At 37.3% G+C, this 15332-nt stretch overlaps 1 protein-coding gene across 1 annotated transcript in view; it reads left to right on the forward strand.

Annotated features, from left to right (window-relative positions):
• Positions 1-13115, forward strand: part of PPFIA2 (PTPRF interacting protein alpha 2) — a 374120-nt gene extending 361005 nt beyond the window's left edge. Inside the window, exons 26-32 of the mRNA XM_009284918.2 lie at positions 2131-2306; positions 3371-3468; positions 4564-4739; positions 4834-4902; positions 5879-6038; positions 7723-7815; positions 11669-13115. Coding sequence (XP_009283193.1) covers positions 2131-2306; positions 3371-3468; positions 4564-4739; positions 4834-4902; positions 5879-6038; positions 7723-7781 — 738 coding nt within the window. The 3' untranslated portion in view covers positions 7782-7815; positions 11669-13115. The remainder of the gene's footprint in view (positions 1-2130; positions 2307-3370; positions 3469-4563; positions 4740-4833; positions 4903-5878; positions 6039-7722; positions 7816-11668) is intronic.
• The last annotated feature ends 2217 nt before the right edge of the window (positions 13116-15332 follow it).

Genomic DNA, 15332 nt, shown 5'->3' on the forward strand with positions numbered 1-15332 from the left:
GACCAGCCAGAAAAATATAGTTTTGCCATAAAAATGTTATATAAAAAGCTCCTTTACAATATATTCACAAGAAGACAGCTTTTTATTGTGAAAGTTGCAAAATCTAACTAGAAACAAAAAATGGCATCTCTAATGCCCAGTTTTGTAAGTAAGTGTTTGTGTTTTGATTGTGAAACCATAAAAAGTGTTTAAGATAATGCTGTAAAGTTTCACCAAGCTATAATGATTTTGTACCTTGAAAACTTAGCTAGATTTGCCCTACTAAGATTTTATGGTTTTGGTCTTGTAATTTTTAAGGTAGTTTAGCCCAGGGCATTGCCACTGACTGAAGTTATTTTATCGGCATATTTTACCTGTATGTTTTCATTTGTACTAAGGTTAACATACACATGAAAACCACATCTTTTTATAACTCATTTTTATTGTCTTTTTACCTGCTTTACTAATTGCTTCCTGCTGATAACAGAAAGAGTCTGAAGAAGGCAGCTGGGCTCAGGTATGACCCTTTCACGTGATTTTTTTGAACGGAGAGCTCATAATAATGTAACTAACAGTGTATCAATAGGCATAGAGGAGTATAGTGTTGTGACAGTATCTCAATGATTGAATTATGATTTACACATTTAAGAGTTCTTCTAATACAAAGAAAATATTCTCTGGACAGGTTTGCTAGGTAAAGCACAAAGAGGTACATATGCTGTAAATATTTTTCTTAAAAGAAATGGCTACATTCCAGAGACGACTTCTACCTCCCAGCTAAATCTAGAAAAAATATTTTCCTCATTTTTTAGAATAGGCTAATAAAGTATGCCAAGAGTTTGAGATCTAACATTTCTAAAATTACACCAGATTTTTTTTAGAACAATTGTATAAATCACACCCAAGTAGTCTTGTATAATTAGGAACAAAATTTTTCACTTTAGTTAGACTATCAATTACTTATATTTTTCAGCTTCTTTCTCTCCCTCTAATGTATGCACACTCTTACACAATCTCACTGTCTTTACTTATGGCATTCCTTTTCTCTTCAAAATCTCACAAGAATGAGAGATGAGGGGACTATATTTTCCCCCATAGAAAATATATCCGGCTCGCACTGTGTTATCCTTTTGTCTATAATGACAGGAGACATTAAAAACAAAACCAAAAAGATAGGCTTGAAAGTGATACTCAAAGCTGAGCACGATCCTATTGAGGAGGTGTTAATCTTGAAATTTATGAGTTCTCTTTTCTGTTAAGTTTCAGTAATACCAAAATAATTCTCAACAGTGAGATGTAAAAGCTATCTATTTTGCATCTTAATTGTGCAACCCATATAAAAATAGCTCAACATGCATGTGGTTTTTTCATATACTTTCTTCCCCACCCTATTGAAATTTCAGCTGAACAATGAAGTAGCTTAATGCCTGAATGCTAGCTTCTAGGAGGAATCCAGTTTGCTCCTATCTTAAAGAATTAATTTATTGAGCTCCGCATATGATGCACTTAAGTTTAAGCTGTTCACAGCTGAAAATATCTCATTAATAGAATGTATTTGGTCACCAGCTCTGACTGATGGTGAACGTAAGCTTGGCTGACAAACAACTGAAATTAACTTTTAGTCTCAAAAGGACTACAGGTGTGTAACCATGAAGTATCATTAGAGCCTATTTAGGAAATCCTAGCCCCCACTAAACAGTGACACAAACTTCAGTTGATTCCCTGGGGCCATGTTTGTATTGCCAAGTTCAGTGTAGGAGTTGCCTAGCATAAATATTCTAGAAGGTAAATTGAAAGCAAGTAAGATTATAAAACAAACACATTTTGATTGTGTAAGAAGTTTGCTTGCATTTAAAACTCAAAATTGAAACTATGATTTCTTATTACAAAAAATTAAAATTTACAAAGCTAGAAAACAAGATATAACAGGCAAAACTGCTATCAGTAACAAATATCTCATAGAGGCTTCCACCTCCGGTGTCAAAACAATGCAAAAACAAAATGGGGGGGAGGGGGTTTGACAGGATTTCTAAGCTAGGAAGTCTCACTAGAAACGAGCATCGCAGATAGATATTCTGTCTTCAGTCTGTGGTGCAAACTTGAACAAACTCAAGAATTTATTCCCCCTCCCCCCTTTCTTTTCCCCTGCAGACCCTGGCTTATGGTGATATGAACCACGAATGGATAGGTAACGAATGGCTCCCCAGTCTGGGTTTACCTCAGTACCGAAGTTATTTTATGGAATGCCTGGTAGATGCGAGGATGTTAGATCATCTGACAAAGAAAGATCTGCGTGTGCACTTAAAAATGGTGGATAGCTTTCATCGGTATGTTTGCATAAAGACTACATGCATAAAGAATTTTATGTGTCTGACATAGTGCTCAGTGCTGCACAGAATAAAACCACTTACTTTCTGTTGTTCTGGCTTGCAAAACCACACAGAAAAGTGAGTGGTAAGTGTCAGAAATCTGAATTGAGATAGATTCCTTTAGTAATAGTAACCACATTGCAATTACGTCTCTCAAAACTAAGATATTGGTACAGATACATTTCATAATGAGCAGGGAACCATTAACATACAAATAGCGCCTTGACAATACAGAAACAGTAATAATTTATTAAGTAGTTTAAAGTATCAGAAAATGGTAGACTAAGATTTGAAGCCCTGAGATCTCATAATAATAAAAAGCTATTGTGTGTAGCACATAAAATCTGTTAACAGTACAAGCAAATTTACAGTTGTTCAGGTTATCTAGGGATACAGCCAGGAAGCTAAATTGGAAATATGGAAATAAAAGCATTTAGACTTTAGGGAGAATGACGTCTATGTGACAAGAAGTGGATTTTTTTTTTTTTTTAATATACTGTCTGATCTGTCACTTTTTTGAGGCCTGATTTGACAAAACATTTCACAGCTCGCAAGGGCTGACCTTTTCTGAATAAGATTTTTAATGTTTTGGGTTTCTTATGCTAGAACATTTATTCAAACATACTCATTTTGGTTTTGTCCATTTCATTTTTGAAGTCTGTGGAGTTTTTCTTAATGGTTTGCTCTCCCCTCTGTCCTCAAGATTTGTCACTTTTTTGAGGCCTGATTTGACAAAACATTTCACAGCTCGCAAGGGCTGACCTTTTCTGAATAAGATTTTTAATGTTTTGGGTTTCTTATGCTAGAACATTTATTCAAACATACTCATTTTGGTTTTGTCCATTTCATTTTTGAAGTCTGTGGAGTTTTTCTTAATGGTTTGCTCTCCCCTCTGTCCTCAAGATTTGCTACATGGGCACCATGAAACACCTCATGTGAGATGCAGGAAATACATCCTACATATGTTCCCATCTTCAAAATTATCTTTATTAACTCTGTAAATGTTTCTCTTTAAATAACAGAACAAGCTTGCAATATGGAATCATGTGTTTAAAGAGGTTGAATTATGATAGAAAAGAACTGGAAAAGCGAAGAGAAATGAGTCAGCATGAAATAAAAGGTGATAGTTCCTGGGAATGAATACTGGGAATGTTTCTTCTTTTGAAGCTTGACACTGTTAACCCCTTGTCATGCCATTTTAGCAAAGCATTTAAGCAGGTGCTTTAAGTAAAACTAATGTAAGTCCATCTGTCTTCAGAACACAAAATATCTCCTTAAATTAGGCACAGTTAAGTACTTCGCTAAACTGGGGCTGCATTTCTGAATGGCGGTTTGATACATACATTTTGCTAAATTGGGTTTTGGGGACAGCTCTTACCCTAGCTTCTTTCAGTCTCAGAAGCAGAAGGCCAAATAGCCAATGGGACGTGCTGGGGGCAACACTGGGAAATCAGAGCGCTCAGGACCCTAACACTGTGCTCCTGCTTTCGAAAACCTTTGCCTTCGATTTCTTACTTCAAAATGTGTATCATAGAAAATGTTGCTTGGAGGGGTGGCCACTGAGGCAGTTGATTGGTATGTAAGAATAGTTTCTAACAGAACTGGCCTTGTTAGATGATTTAACAGGCGATTTAAAAGTACTGTTCTGTGTAAAGCTCTCTAGAGCAGCTGCAGGCTCACTGCACAGTTCCTTTTATATATAACTATTAGGGTTGTTTGTCTGAACTAAAAATAGTTTTAGTCTCTAAAATTGTGAACTCATCGTTTGCTTTATGGCATGTTATAAAACGGTAGGTGCTGACCCGACTTTCAAAATGTTTAATACAAAACTCTCCAGTGAAGCCTTGAGGAACGGGTATTTCTCCTGTGCCCTTGCACTGTTAAACTGTAAAATCTTGACTAGAAGAATTGAAAGGGGTATCTATAGGAGCCGGGAGGAACTGCATTCTGGAGATGCCCTCTGGAGGCACCTTTCTCCTTTGGAAACATTATTTAGAATAAACATTTAACTTGAAGGTAGCTAAAAATCACACAGTTCCTCCCACACCTCGGGTTTTGAATAGGGGATACTGCTGCCATTCAAGCTATATGAATAGTTTGCTGGCATTCCTCATTTTAGAAATCAAGCAGTATGACCTCCACAGTGCATGCACAACCTGTACAGTTTGGAAGTTCTCGGGTATCAGGAGACTGAACCGGTGTTATGTCCTTACAGATGTGCTGGTATGGAGCAATGATCGAGTCATACGCTGGATACAAGCTATTGGCCTCCGAGAATATGCAAATAATATTCTAGAAAGTGGTGTACATGGTTCACTTATAGCACTGGATGAAAACTTTGATTACAGCAGTTTAGCTTTATTATTACAGATTCCAACACAAAACACCCAGGCAAGTTTGCTCCTGCTACTTCTGGTTAATCTGTACCCATTATTGCCTTTTATTCCTCTTCAACCATTTTAATTTTTTGCTTTGGTATCTCTAGGCACGGCAGATCCTTGAGAGAGAATACAACAACCTTTTAGCACTAGGAACTGAAAGACGACTTGAGGAAGTAATTCATTTTATTTTCAGTATTTATAAAATATCACAGTAAAATATAAAAATTAAATTGAATGCATGAAGACATGATAATTCGCACATTGTTAAAAAGAGTCAGTTACAGCTTTAAGAAAAAATTAGGAAATGCCAGTCAAGGCTTTAAAGTAACCTCAGTATGGCTACATATTCATATCATTTTGGATGCTAAATTTGGCACTGCACTCTTACCTTAAGATGAACATTTTCCATAGGGGAAACATGCAGAAAGGAGTGGAAGTTTCATTGGCCAGAGCAAGTGGCGGGGGCAGGGGGGGAGATGCCTGTGCAACCTATTCTTTAGGACACTTACACCCTTTAAAAAAAAAAAAAAAAAAAAAAAAAAAAAAAGAAGAAGAAAAGTGGATTTTTGGTGGGGTTTTTTTTTTTTTGGTTCTTCAAAGTTAATCAATATGTAATAGAGTGGGATTTGGGGCAGTTATCTAGGACGGTGAATCTCAAATCCACCTATGGAAAACATTCATCTTAAGGTAAGAGTCCAATGAAAAAATGTTCAAGTCTTGGACTTCTGCTTGTGAGGAGGAATAAAACTTTTAAGGACTTGCTGAAAATGTGAGATGCCTAGGAATTCTGTGCATGCACATGAGTGTTTATTTCTTTATTAGCACTTTATGTAAGCTTCCTAATGCAGTAACAAACCACTGCACTTTGTGTCACTGTATTTGGAAGAGATCTGACTTTCTTAAAAGTTCTACTTCCCTCTACTATATCGAGCCAGAGATTTAAGAAGAGTTTTCCACCCTAGCATTTAATATTTGTAAAGCATTTACTTTTACAAGAGTGTCTCAAACGCATTGCAGTTACTGGATGCAGTGCAACAGAGCAGGGTAGTTGTTGTGGAATACATTTGACAGTGGGAGAGGCAGCAGACAGCGGGATAATTAATCAAAAAATTTCATTTTGCTTTATCAAATACAACTCTGCGTTGACAGAGCGATGACAAGAACTTCAGACGTGGCCCCTCCTGGCGACGACAGTTTCCTCCGCGTGAGGTTCATGGGATCAGCATGATGCCGGGCTCCTCAGAAACGCTGCCAGCTGGGTTCAGATTAACCACAACATCAGGGCAGTCACGGAAGATGGCGACTGATGGTATGCAGCCATTTCTGCACTTACCATTGAAAAGCAAGAGGCTTATTCTAGCATGCTAAATTGACTTTTAGTGCATGTCTGTCTTGCACCAGAGCGGCTGCGTTCACATAACTAGGATGAATGGAGTCTGGGAGAGTTGAATTAGGGAATGGAAAAGCACTGACTTGGCATACTATTGATTTTCTCAGGTTTGCTTCAGACTGTCAGTGTTTACTTTAAAAAAAAAAAAAAGGCAATCTAGCCATCCTAGATCTGCAAAGGAAACATTCAGAACAAGAGGAATTAATTTACTGACTTTCATCTAAGATTGCATATAATATCTAAGCAAATTTTTCAGCTCATTAGCCTCTCTAGCAGGTGGAGCCTATTTTAGAGAATGAACTTAGAAAGGGCTATCACCTTTATTTTCCTTTTTTACCCTATTTGACTTTCAAACTAACTAGCTTAGCCTTGACCATCAAATAACTCAAGTTGCTAACAATTAATAACAATCAGACGGGTAGTATAGTTAGCATATACTGAATTTCAGGTACTAATTGAGTTACTGTATACCAGTCTTAATTTTCTCTGGAAATCTTTTAATTTCCAAAAGATGCACTAACTCAGCAATGATTGGAAAAGTAACAAGCGTATCATAATTAAAAAATAAGTAAAATTTAAAAATCATTGTAAGAGGGCAGGCGGGAGGGACAAATCCCATTGCGGCTATTCCTTCAGGTATATGGATGATAAAGCCATGTATACCTGCCTGAAGTTCTGAGAAGTACCAGTACACAGATTGGCCCATTTCAATACTGCTGTTTATTTCCTCATGAGAGAATTTAGGTCTATGAATAGACTTGTCTCAAAGTAATTTAATACACTGCTTGTAGTGATTACATTCTGTAACTCTTGAATGAACTTGGTATGACAATATTGCCATCTAAATTCCATTAAAGTTTCTCACCTTTAAAAACAATACTTTATAGTTGCAGTTACAGATGGAATAATTTACTGATTGCATCACTGAATTTCATTAACTCCACTGCTCATGTGCACGCTTTGCTTTTAATCCTGCACTTTTTGGTAATGATGAAGCTGTAAGACAAGAATCCATTCCAAGGCAAATTCCATGTACAAATAAAGGTACTAGCTCCCTAGGCATTTCCATGGCCCACATTACTGTAGTAGCTAAGAACCTTACAAACATTCATGGATTTCGTCTTCCAGCCATGCTATGATGTAGAAGATGATATTCCCATTTTACAGATGGGGAACTAAGGCACAAGGGAGATTTAGTGATTTACCTGAGGTCTTCCAGACAGTTTATTATTGAGCTGGGTGCTGAACTCAGTAGACTTAAAGATAGGTAGCTCTGAAGACCTATATCTTCATCCAGGATTTGGCTTCCTATCTCCCAGTGCTAAGACCACTATAGTATTTAAACAGCATGATAGGTACAGTATTAGGACTTCCGACAAAATAAAGACAAAATTGAGTTTTAAACCGTATTCACTTAAGACGGATTTCAATAGTACACCAGACATGAAGAAACTCAGAGTTCGGAACTAGACCATGCCCAGATCATGTCACAGAAAGCCACAGAGCAGTTTAATAGCCACCCTTCCAGTGGGAAACAGACTGATTTATTTTCTTCATGATTCTAAAGAGGTTCTGGTTTGTTTCTTCTTTTTGCAATTTGCAGTTGCTTCATCACGACTGCAGAGGTTAGACAGCTCAACAGTTCGCACATACTCATGCTGACAAGGCCTAGCAAAGAAGCCAGCACTGAATTGTTGTGAGTATTCATAAGGGGCCATCATGAAAGCTCTTTATAACTATACACTACACCCAATATTCCTTGGCATTATTCAAGCAAGAGCCAGCATGGAGTAGAGGACCTAACTCAGACTCACTAGGGTGTCATTTGATCATGACAACCGTCTCAAGCTCAGTCCAGGAGATGCTACGCTATTCTTTTCCCATCTCAAACAGCAGGTTCTTTCTGCTGAAACCACTTCAGCAGATAAGACAAAAGATTTCAGACAACTCTGTTCAGATCATAGCTCACCAACCATAACGTATTTTGTACGTTCTCAAACTTAAAGCTAGAATTGGAGAGACAGCAGTAGGCACAGGGAGTGAATTTACTTTATAAGAATTTGAAGTAGTTCTACCAGGAGCTAGGGAGAGAGAAAAAAAACCTAGTAAAGCAGAAAAGATGTACTTTTTTCTTTCTTTTTTTTTTTAAATGAGAGATATGGCTCGATTTAGAACATCAGGTAGCTGCATAAAGCTAGAACAAAACTTCCCTATACAGAAAATCTTCCAAAGTTATCTATTACAGAGATTCTTGCACTTCTCAAATCATTCAGAATTGACCAGTGGCAAAGAAAGGATATTCTGAGCTGGATGCAACTTTGGGTCAAATCTAGTACTGCAATTCATGTTGCATTTCTCACCACTTATCTTTTGAACATAGCTATGAATCTCACAGATTCGCTCTTCCAGAGTTCTGTGGAAATACACTGTTTTCTGCTGCATCATAAGTTTTGCAAAAAATACTAACATGATGAGCGCTTTCATCAGTATGGCACCATTTCATGCTAATATTTTCTCAGTAAAAAAGTTTTCTTTTCCATTTAGTTACTCGGGGGATTGTAGGGGAGCTGGAAAGAATATTTGGATAGCACCGAAACCTCACCAGGCATTAAACATGCTTTGATAGCTGTTACATATTGTAGGCAAGACATGCCAGCATCTGCAAGAAAGTCCTTTTTTTAGCTTCCCAAGACTGGGAGAGGCCTGGGGCCATCGAGATGTTACTAATTCTGGGCATGTTCAAAAAGTGCTTAGGAACAGCAAATGTTACCAGTGGAAAACATAGACTGCTCAGGATCCTACTGATGATATGGGCTTTACTTCATAGATCTTCAGGAGACTGCAAGAGTATAAAATCTTAATCTAGTAGAAAAGGGAACTTTTCATGCCACCACTGAAAAATAAGCACAGGAGACTTTTTTTTCCTAAAATAGGTAAGTTTAGCAGCTGGTCCTACAAAGATGATGATGAAGAACGTAAACTATATAAATCTTTTTATGTGTACATATGTATAGATTAGAGTTTGGTGTTATGTAAGTAAAGTCAATGACAGTACTCTGCCTGGGTTCAGTGGGGGTAGAGCTGATAGCAGAGATGCACATCTTTTCTCCTATATGCTTCAGAATTGCAACGTTGAAAGCACTAAAGTATGACCAAGAAATTAAGTTCAAACACCAAGCTATCTATTAGGCCAACAGTAATGGGCCAGGCACATGAGCTGGTATTTTCCAATAGGTTTGAAGAGTGCAACAAGGGCAGAAATTGAAAATTGGTATGTTAGCAAAAATTAACTTAAGATTATCCAAACTGTGTATTCCCACTGTATTCAAAAATTGTCTAAAAAGTAGCAATCCACAAACAGAAGTAAAGTAGCAAACTTTGCTGGCCCTATATGTATATGGGAGCTATGTATTTTGAGCAAAAAGATGTTTATACAAAGTTACACAAGCTATACAAGTTAACTGCAATTTCTATAGGAGTTCAAGTAGTAACTATAGTAGTTTCAAGTATCAGCGGTATGCATCACATCAGTACTTGCTGCTTGTCCACTATTCTGCCAATTACAGTCTAATCTTAAATGCTTGAGAGCTCTATAAGAATATCAAATTTACATCTAAATTGTAAAGGCTAATATATGAGGATGACTGAGACTAATATACTACTATTTCTTTTCACTTACTATATACTCCTTTTAGAGAAGCAACAAGATGGTGTGAACTAGAACTTTAGTGTATGCACTGTTCATAAGTGCAATTTCAAAATGTCATGCAGGTTAGAAACCAAACAGCGAGTTAAAATAATTTTGGATTTCAGTAAATTATATAAAAAATATGCAGGGAAAAGATTTCCTTCGTTTGGGAAAAGATTTCCTTTGTTATTATATCAGATTTGAAAACTTAAATTACCTGAATCTCAAGGATGAACGTGTAAGCAAAAACTGCTCATATGGGAGATGTGAAGTTGATTGAAGGGCAACAGAAGAATTTTCAGAATTTTGTGATCACAGTTCCTGAGTAACCGTTTCTTCATGGAAGGAATTGATTGATACTTGGACAAAAGGGAAGATTATTCATTACAACATGCCTCCTGAAATTTGCCAGATCCAGGTCAGACTGAGATCCAGGGCTTGTAACACCTTGCCTAGAATATATCAGTAGTTGTGTTACTCTGGTGACTAAACTACCTGCATGCATAGAATCAGGGACTGATTCTAACTAAGAAGCAGAGGGGATGGATAGCTGGATGAGCTATCATACAACAGCAATATAAGAGAATTTTTTTCATACTAGAGGAGAATATGCATAAGAAGAGCAGACTGAAAAGAGAGCTGCAAACGGGTTGCACGTGGAACAAATGAGATGGCCTGTGACCACAGCAGGCTGCGGATTCTTGTGTTCTGCTACTCACCTTTCTTACAGAGAATGTCAAAGCCTTGTATTTCAAAATAGTTTATGCCAACAATACCAGTTAGGTACAACCTTACAGTGTCTTAGGGTGTTTCTTCACAGCAGCTGGGTTCAATTCATATGCTTTCAAGTTGCATTTCAGGTATTTTTTTTAAAACATTTGTTGAAAGCACCAGGACAAGCTGCCAGAAACCATGAACTGACATTCTCAGAACAGTTACATGAGCATAATCTGCGCAGCCCAGTTTGAGTGCACTCTCAAGATCAGAAATTTAAGAACATTTAAGACTGCTGGTGTCTGGCCATTTAATCTTGCAAAGAAGTTTACCACAGAGCGCATGGGACAGGTCAAGCTCTTTGCTCTGGTGGCTGTATGTTGCCCAGCTGAGCATCTGCAATGCCATTACACAGCCAGTGGATTTGGCACTCACACTGTCTAAGCTTTCCCAACACTTTTATGAAATACCTGTCACCACCAATTCAGAAGGCTCAGCCAGGACAGTTTCGTTGCCACAGGCTGGGGCAATAGAACATACAGTTTCACTTTCCTTCTAATGAAATGTGAAAGGGGATTTGGTAAAATCAACTATGTAGTTTATCAATGAAGGGTTCCAAAGAGGATTTGTAAAGACAGATGGAGAAGAAGAGTACCAAAAAGATGTGAATGATAATCTGGAAACAGCTGGTCCATAGCAAAGAAATCATCAGGGTGGAAAAAGGTAAATGCTGTCAAGGTGCAGTGAACGAGGAGAATCACAGAGTATATCAACAAGGTCTATACACTTAAAATGTGTGTTCAGCCTTCTGCCAAACAGGCAAAAGTCTACAGATGCAGGAAACTAACCCCAGTGCTGAATCAAAACATCAAGAAAACAACTTTAAAATGAACATAAGCAGGAGTTTGTTTTGATCTAGGACAAGAATCAGTATACATTAGTAAAGATTAAAATGCATTATTAATAGATTTATGTTGCAGATCTAAAACAACAAATGCATGTCTCCCTCAGATACTCAAAACTCATGTTTTAGTAAACCATGCAATAGCTTAGTTAGTGCTATAATATTTTCTGGTGTCATTGCATCCTAGACCAAATGAGAATCAAAGAATCTCGCTAATTAATGTTTGTTTATTTTTTTCCTTAGATGTCATCTCTTTCTTCTACTTTACCTGAAGTGCACTACCACTGCTTAGGAAAAAGAGCATTAAAACTCTCTACAAGAACAGGGTAATAGGGAAGAGAACACATAAGGTATATCAGACAAACAGATATGATGTTCCTTTCATGTATTGGTTAGTTTAAAACAAGAGTAAAAAATACCTAAATTACTATTTAAAAAAAAAAAGAAAAACAAAACCTCCCCCCTTTCTTCTCAGCATCTCTGTCATCAGAAATTTGGCAGTAGTGCACATCCAAAGCTTTTATCAAACGAAGCCACTCATTTTTACATTGTTCCATCTGTTTTATTGTAAAATACTAGACATTTACGTATTTACTGTGTATGTATTTCTTTTAAAATGTGTAAGTTTTATGTAAATGGATATAAATATGATTTTTTAAAAATAAAATCTATGGTACATGGGGTCTCAGTGCAAACATTTGACAATACAGTGTCAATAATACTGTTTGTATCTTTCCATTCCACCATTTTTACAGTTTTTGGATTGTAACAGTCAAATGAATATGTTTAGCAGAGTTAGAAGCTTCAACATGTTCCTACTGAGAAAATCTGTCAATATTTAAAGCTAAACACCTGCCTCTGATGATGTATAATAGAACGACATAACCTGGAACTGGAGCCAAAATGGACCTCTAAAGACAAAATGGAAATGTCAGATATCTATACAGAAGCACCATGATGGCTCACCTCTTAAACAAATAAACCCAGAAGAACTGTTTACAAAAGAGAAAAAAAAAAAAAGGCAATTTAATAAAACATGATTTATACAAAGGAACAAAAACTTTCTTCTATGTTACCTGCGGACCAAGAAGAATCTTGCTTTACCAAGAGCCACCTTTTCGTTCCAGGATCTTCAGACACCAGCCAGCATTGGAAAATTAAATCTAATATTTGCATAGAATCAGATTCTTGTTTCCAGATATATTCAACAAAGAAAATGAAAGAAAAAAGAAGCCAAACCTCACCATTTCTTCATTATAACAGGGCATTAGACAGGCTCCTGTCTAACATGCTTTTAGCCAAGATGGCCTTGCTGAGACTTCACAAAAGTCAGTTTTATCAGAGGAAATAACTGAAAGACAGAATGATAAATATATAGTGTATAAAAGTTTAGAAGAGCAACTATTACCTGCTGTGGCTTTATTTGGTGGTGTTATTGTTGTTTATTCTTTGTTTAAATGGGAAGTTTCAAAGTAAGACCTATTTAATAGTCATTTACCTATTTGCTATTTTTCTGCTGCTTGATCTTAGCTCAAGACCTGTCTTTTAGTTATTTCTTTTAGCAGTTTGATCTGCAATGTTTGCACGTACATAAACATTTGTTTTGTCTATTTTCATTTGGCAAACTTCAGTCAATCAGATGGTGAAAGGTTTTTCTCCCCCAATGTCAATAAAAAAGAATTCAGTGCTATTTGTGTTTATAAGTCTATTAAGCTTGGTACATACAGTAGCATTAAAATAGCTGGATGCCAGATACTTCTCATAAGCACATTTTGCCACTAACAGGTATGAGTTACAATGGATCTACCGGTCAGAATCTGCCACGAGAGGGAGCACTGAACTTGCTGATGGGTGCGATACGACGGCTTGGGTTAGCACACAACTGTATAAAGCCATGGCTCTTTTACATACAGTTCCTCGGGCTTAACCGTCATCGACGCTGATGTTCCTTCTTCTCCTCCCTCAGCCTGCTTTTGGATTATTTTTTAATCCAGAATGTCACGAAGTAAAGCAATGCAAACACCATTTTCAGTGGTTGCAGTATCATTTGACTCCACTTCCCCTCGTAAACGCCAGCTCCCATTTTACAGAATTTCTTTTTCAGCCCGCGTTGTCACAGCTCACGCTCACATTCAGGGGGCAGAGGGAAATGAGGTGTGTTGGGGAAAACAATGAGCAAGATCTTGCGACCAAAGCTGCAGGTATCCTGCCCTAGGAGTACAGCATCCCCAAATTATTTATTTCCATGGTAGAAGAAAACAGACCAGAAGAATTAAAAATATATTTTTAAGAGTATTATTGTGACTTCAGTTTTGATCTAAGGCTAACATATAAAATCTCCTAGTATATCCCTGTCTTCTCCATATGAGCTGAAGCTCTACTCTCAACAGCTAGAAATTGTGGCTATGCTAAATGTTGTCTAGTTGGCTCCAACCCTTTCAGCACACTGGAAATAATTATTACATCAACCTCTTCCAGCCAAGTTTCAATAACTCCCTGACCATTCAAATCTACCCACATGCTGCTTCGCTCTAAAAACAGAATTAAGAAAATCAGTGCTCTCCTACCACTTGTTAAATGAGCTTGTTCTTCCTTGACAGTAAAACCACGTTGCTGGGCAGCACCAGAGCTGTGCACAAGAATGACTACTCCTTCTCCCTTTCACCAGCTCGGCACAAAGCTAAAGCTGTAGACAAAGCATTCTGCAATCACAGTTTCTCAGCAAAAGGCTCCTCTGGAAAACAAAAGCAATGCTCATGAAACAACTATTTTTCCATACTGTACTGCTGCAATAAGGTGGCTTTCTTTGTCTGGGTTTTCTGAATACTAATGAATGAGACATTTGGCATTTCTGGAACCCTCCACAGTACCAGGGCAGTAGCAGAGTGCGTACACCCCACCACTCTGCCCCTCTCTTTTATCCCAGTCTTGATCTTAAATGATTCCCACCAAAACAGAAAAAAAAGAAGAAAAAAAAAAAGAAAATTAAAAAATAAAATAAAATAAAATAAAATAAGCTCAGGCTTCCTCAGAAAGCAGAAATAAGTTATTAAAAACATTTTTGTCATGGAGACACTTTAAGAATGCTAACTATTCAAGCTCTTCACAAACAGTTCAGATGACAGAAAATTGTTTCTTGTCAATATTAATATAAGCAAATAGCCCCTCAGAAAGGTAAGTGCGTGCCTAAATATCCATTACGAATGTTTTGGGTTGGGTTGGTTTTTTTTTTTTTTCTTTTTCAAAAACAGTCTGATGTTAAGTCTTTCTTCCTTTAAAAAAGAGCCCCAAACTAGAAAACAGGTTACCTTTCCTTACAAATGGAGAAACTGGTGTAGGAACATGAGATGTCATTGGGAAAACTACACAAGATTAGGAAATTAATTCTCCTCTCCTACATCCTATTGCAGTATCTTTACTAGAGGGCTTGTGCTCTCACTAATTAGTTCCCCTCCCCTGCTTCTGCAATTAAAACATGATGGCTGCAGCCAGGATAACATACACAACGTCTCAACTTTCATTGCACAAAAAAAAGTAATGGCCATGCACCTCCTGAATGTGTCACAGTTTCTCTGTGATAAGAACCTTGCAGTTTCTCACTGATTTAAAAAAAAAAAAAATCAGTGAGAACTCCCAACATCTCTCCCTTGCCCTGTAGCTGTTCAGCATCGGTTGCTAAGTTGTAGCATTGTGAAACTGAAAAATACTCAGCAGTCTCTGCAAGGCATTCCATTATTTATTTGGCATGGGCCTCCCGTTAAAGCCTTGGTACTTGAATAATCCATCCAGACGAAAATAACATCTTCAACTAACTGAACTTATATAAGAAGCATTTCATGAAAGTTATCAGGACATAGAATCATTAATGTTGGAAAAGACCTCTAAGATCATGGAGTCCAACCGTCGA

Source organism: Aptenodytes forsteri, unplaced genomic scaffold, assembly GCF_000699145.1.
Source record: "Aptenodytes forsteri isolate BGI_AS27 unplaced genomic scaffold, ASM69914v1 Scaffold71, whole genome shotgun sequence".
Classification (NCBI taxonomy): Eukaryota; Metazoa; Chordata; class Aves; order Sphenisciformes; family Spheniscidae; genus Aptenodytes; species Aptenodytes forsteri.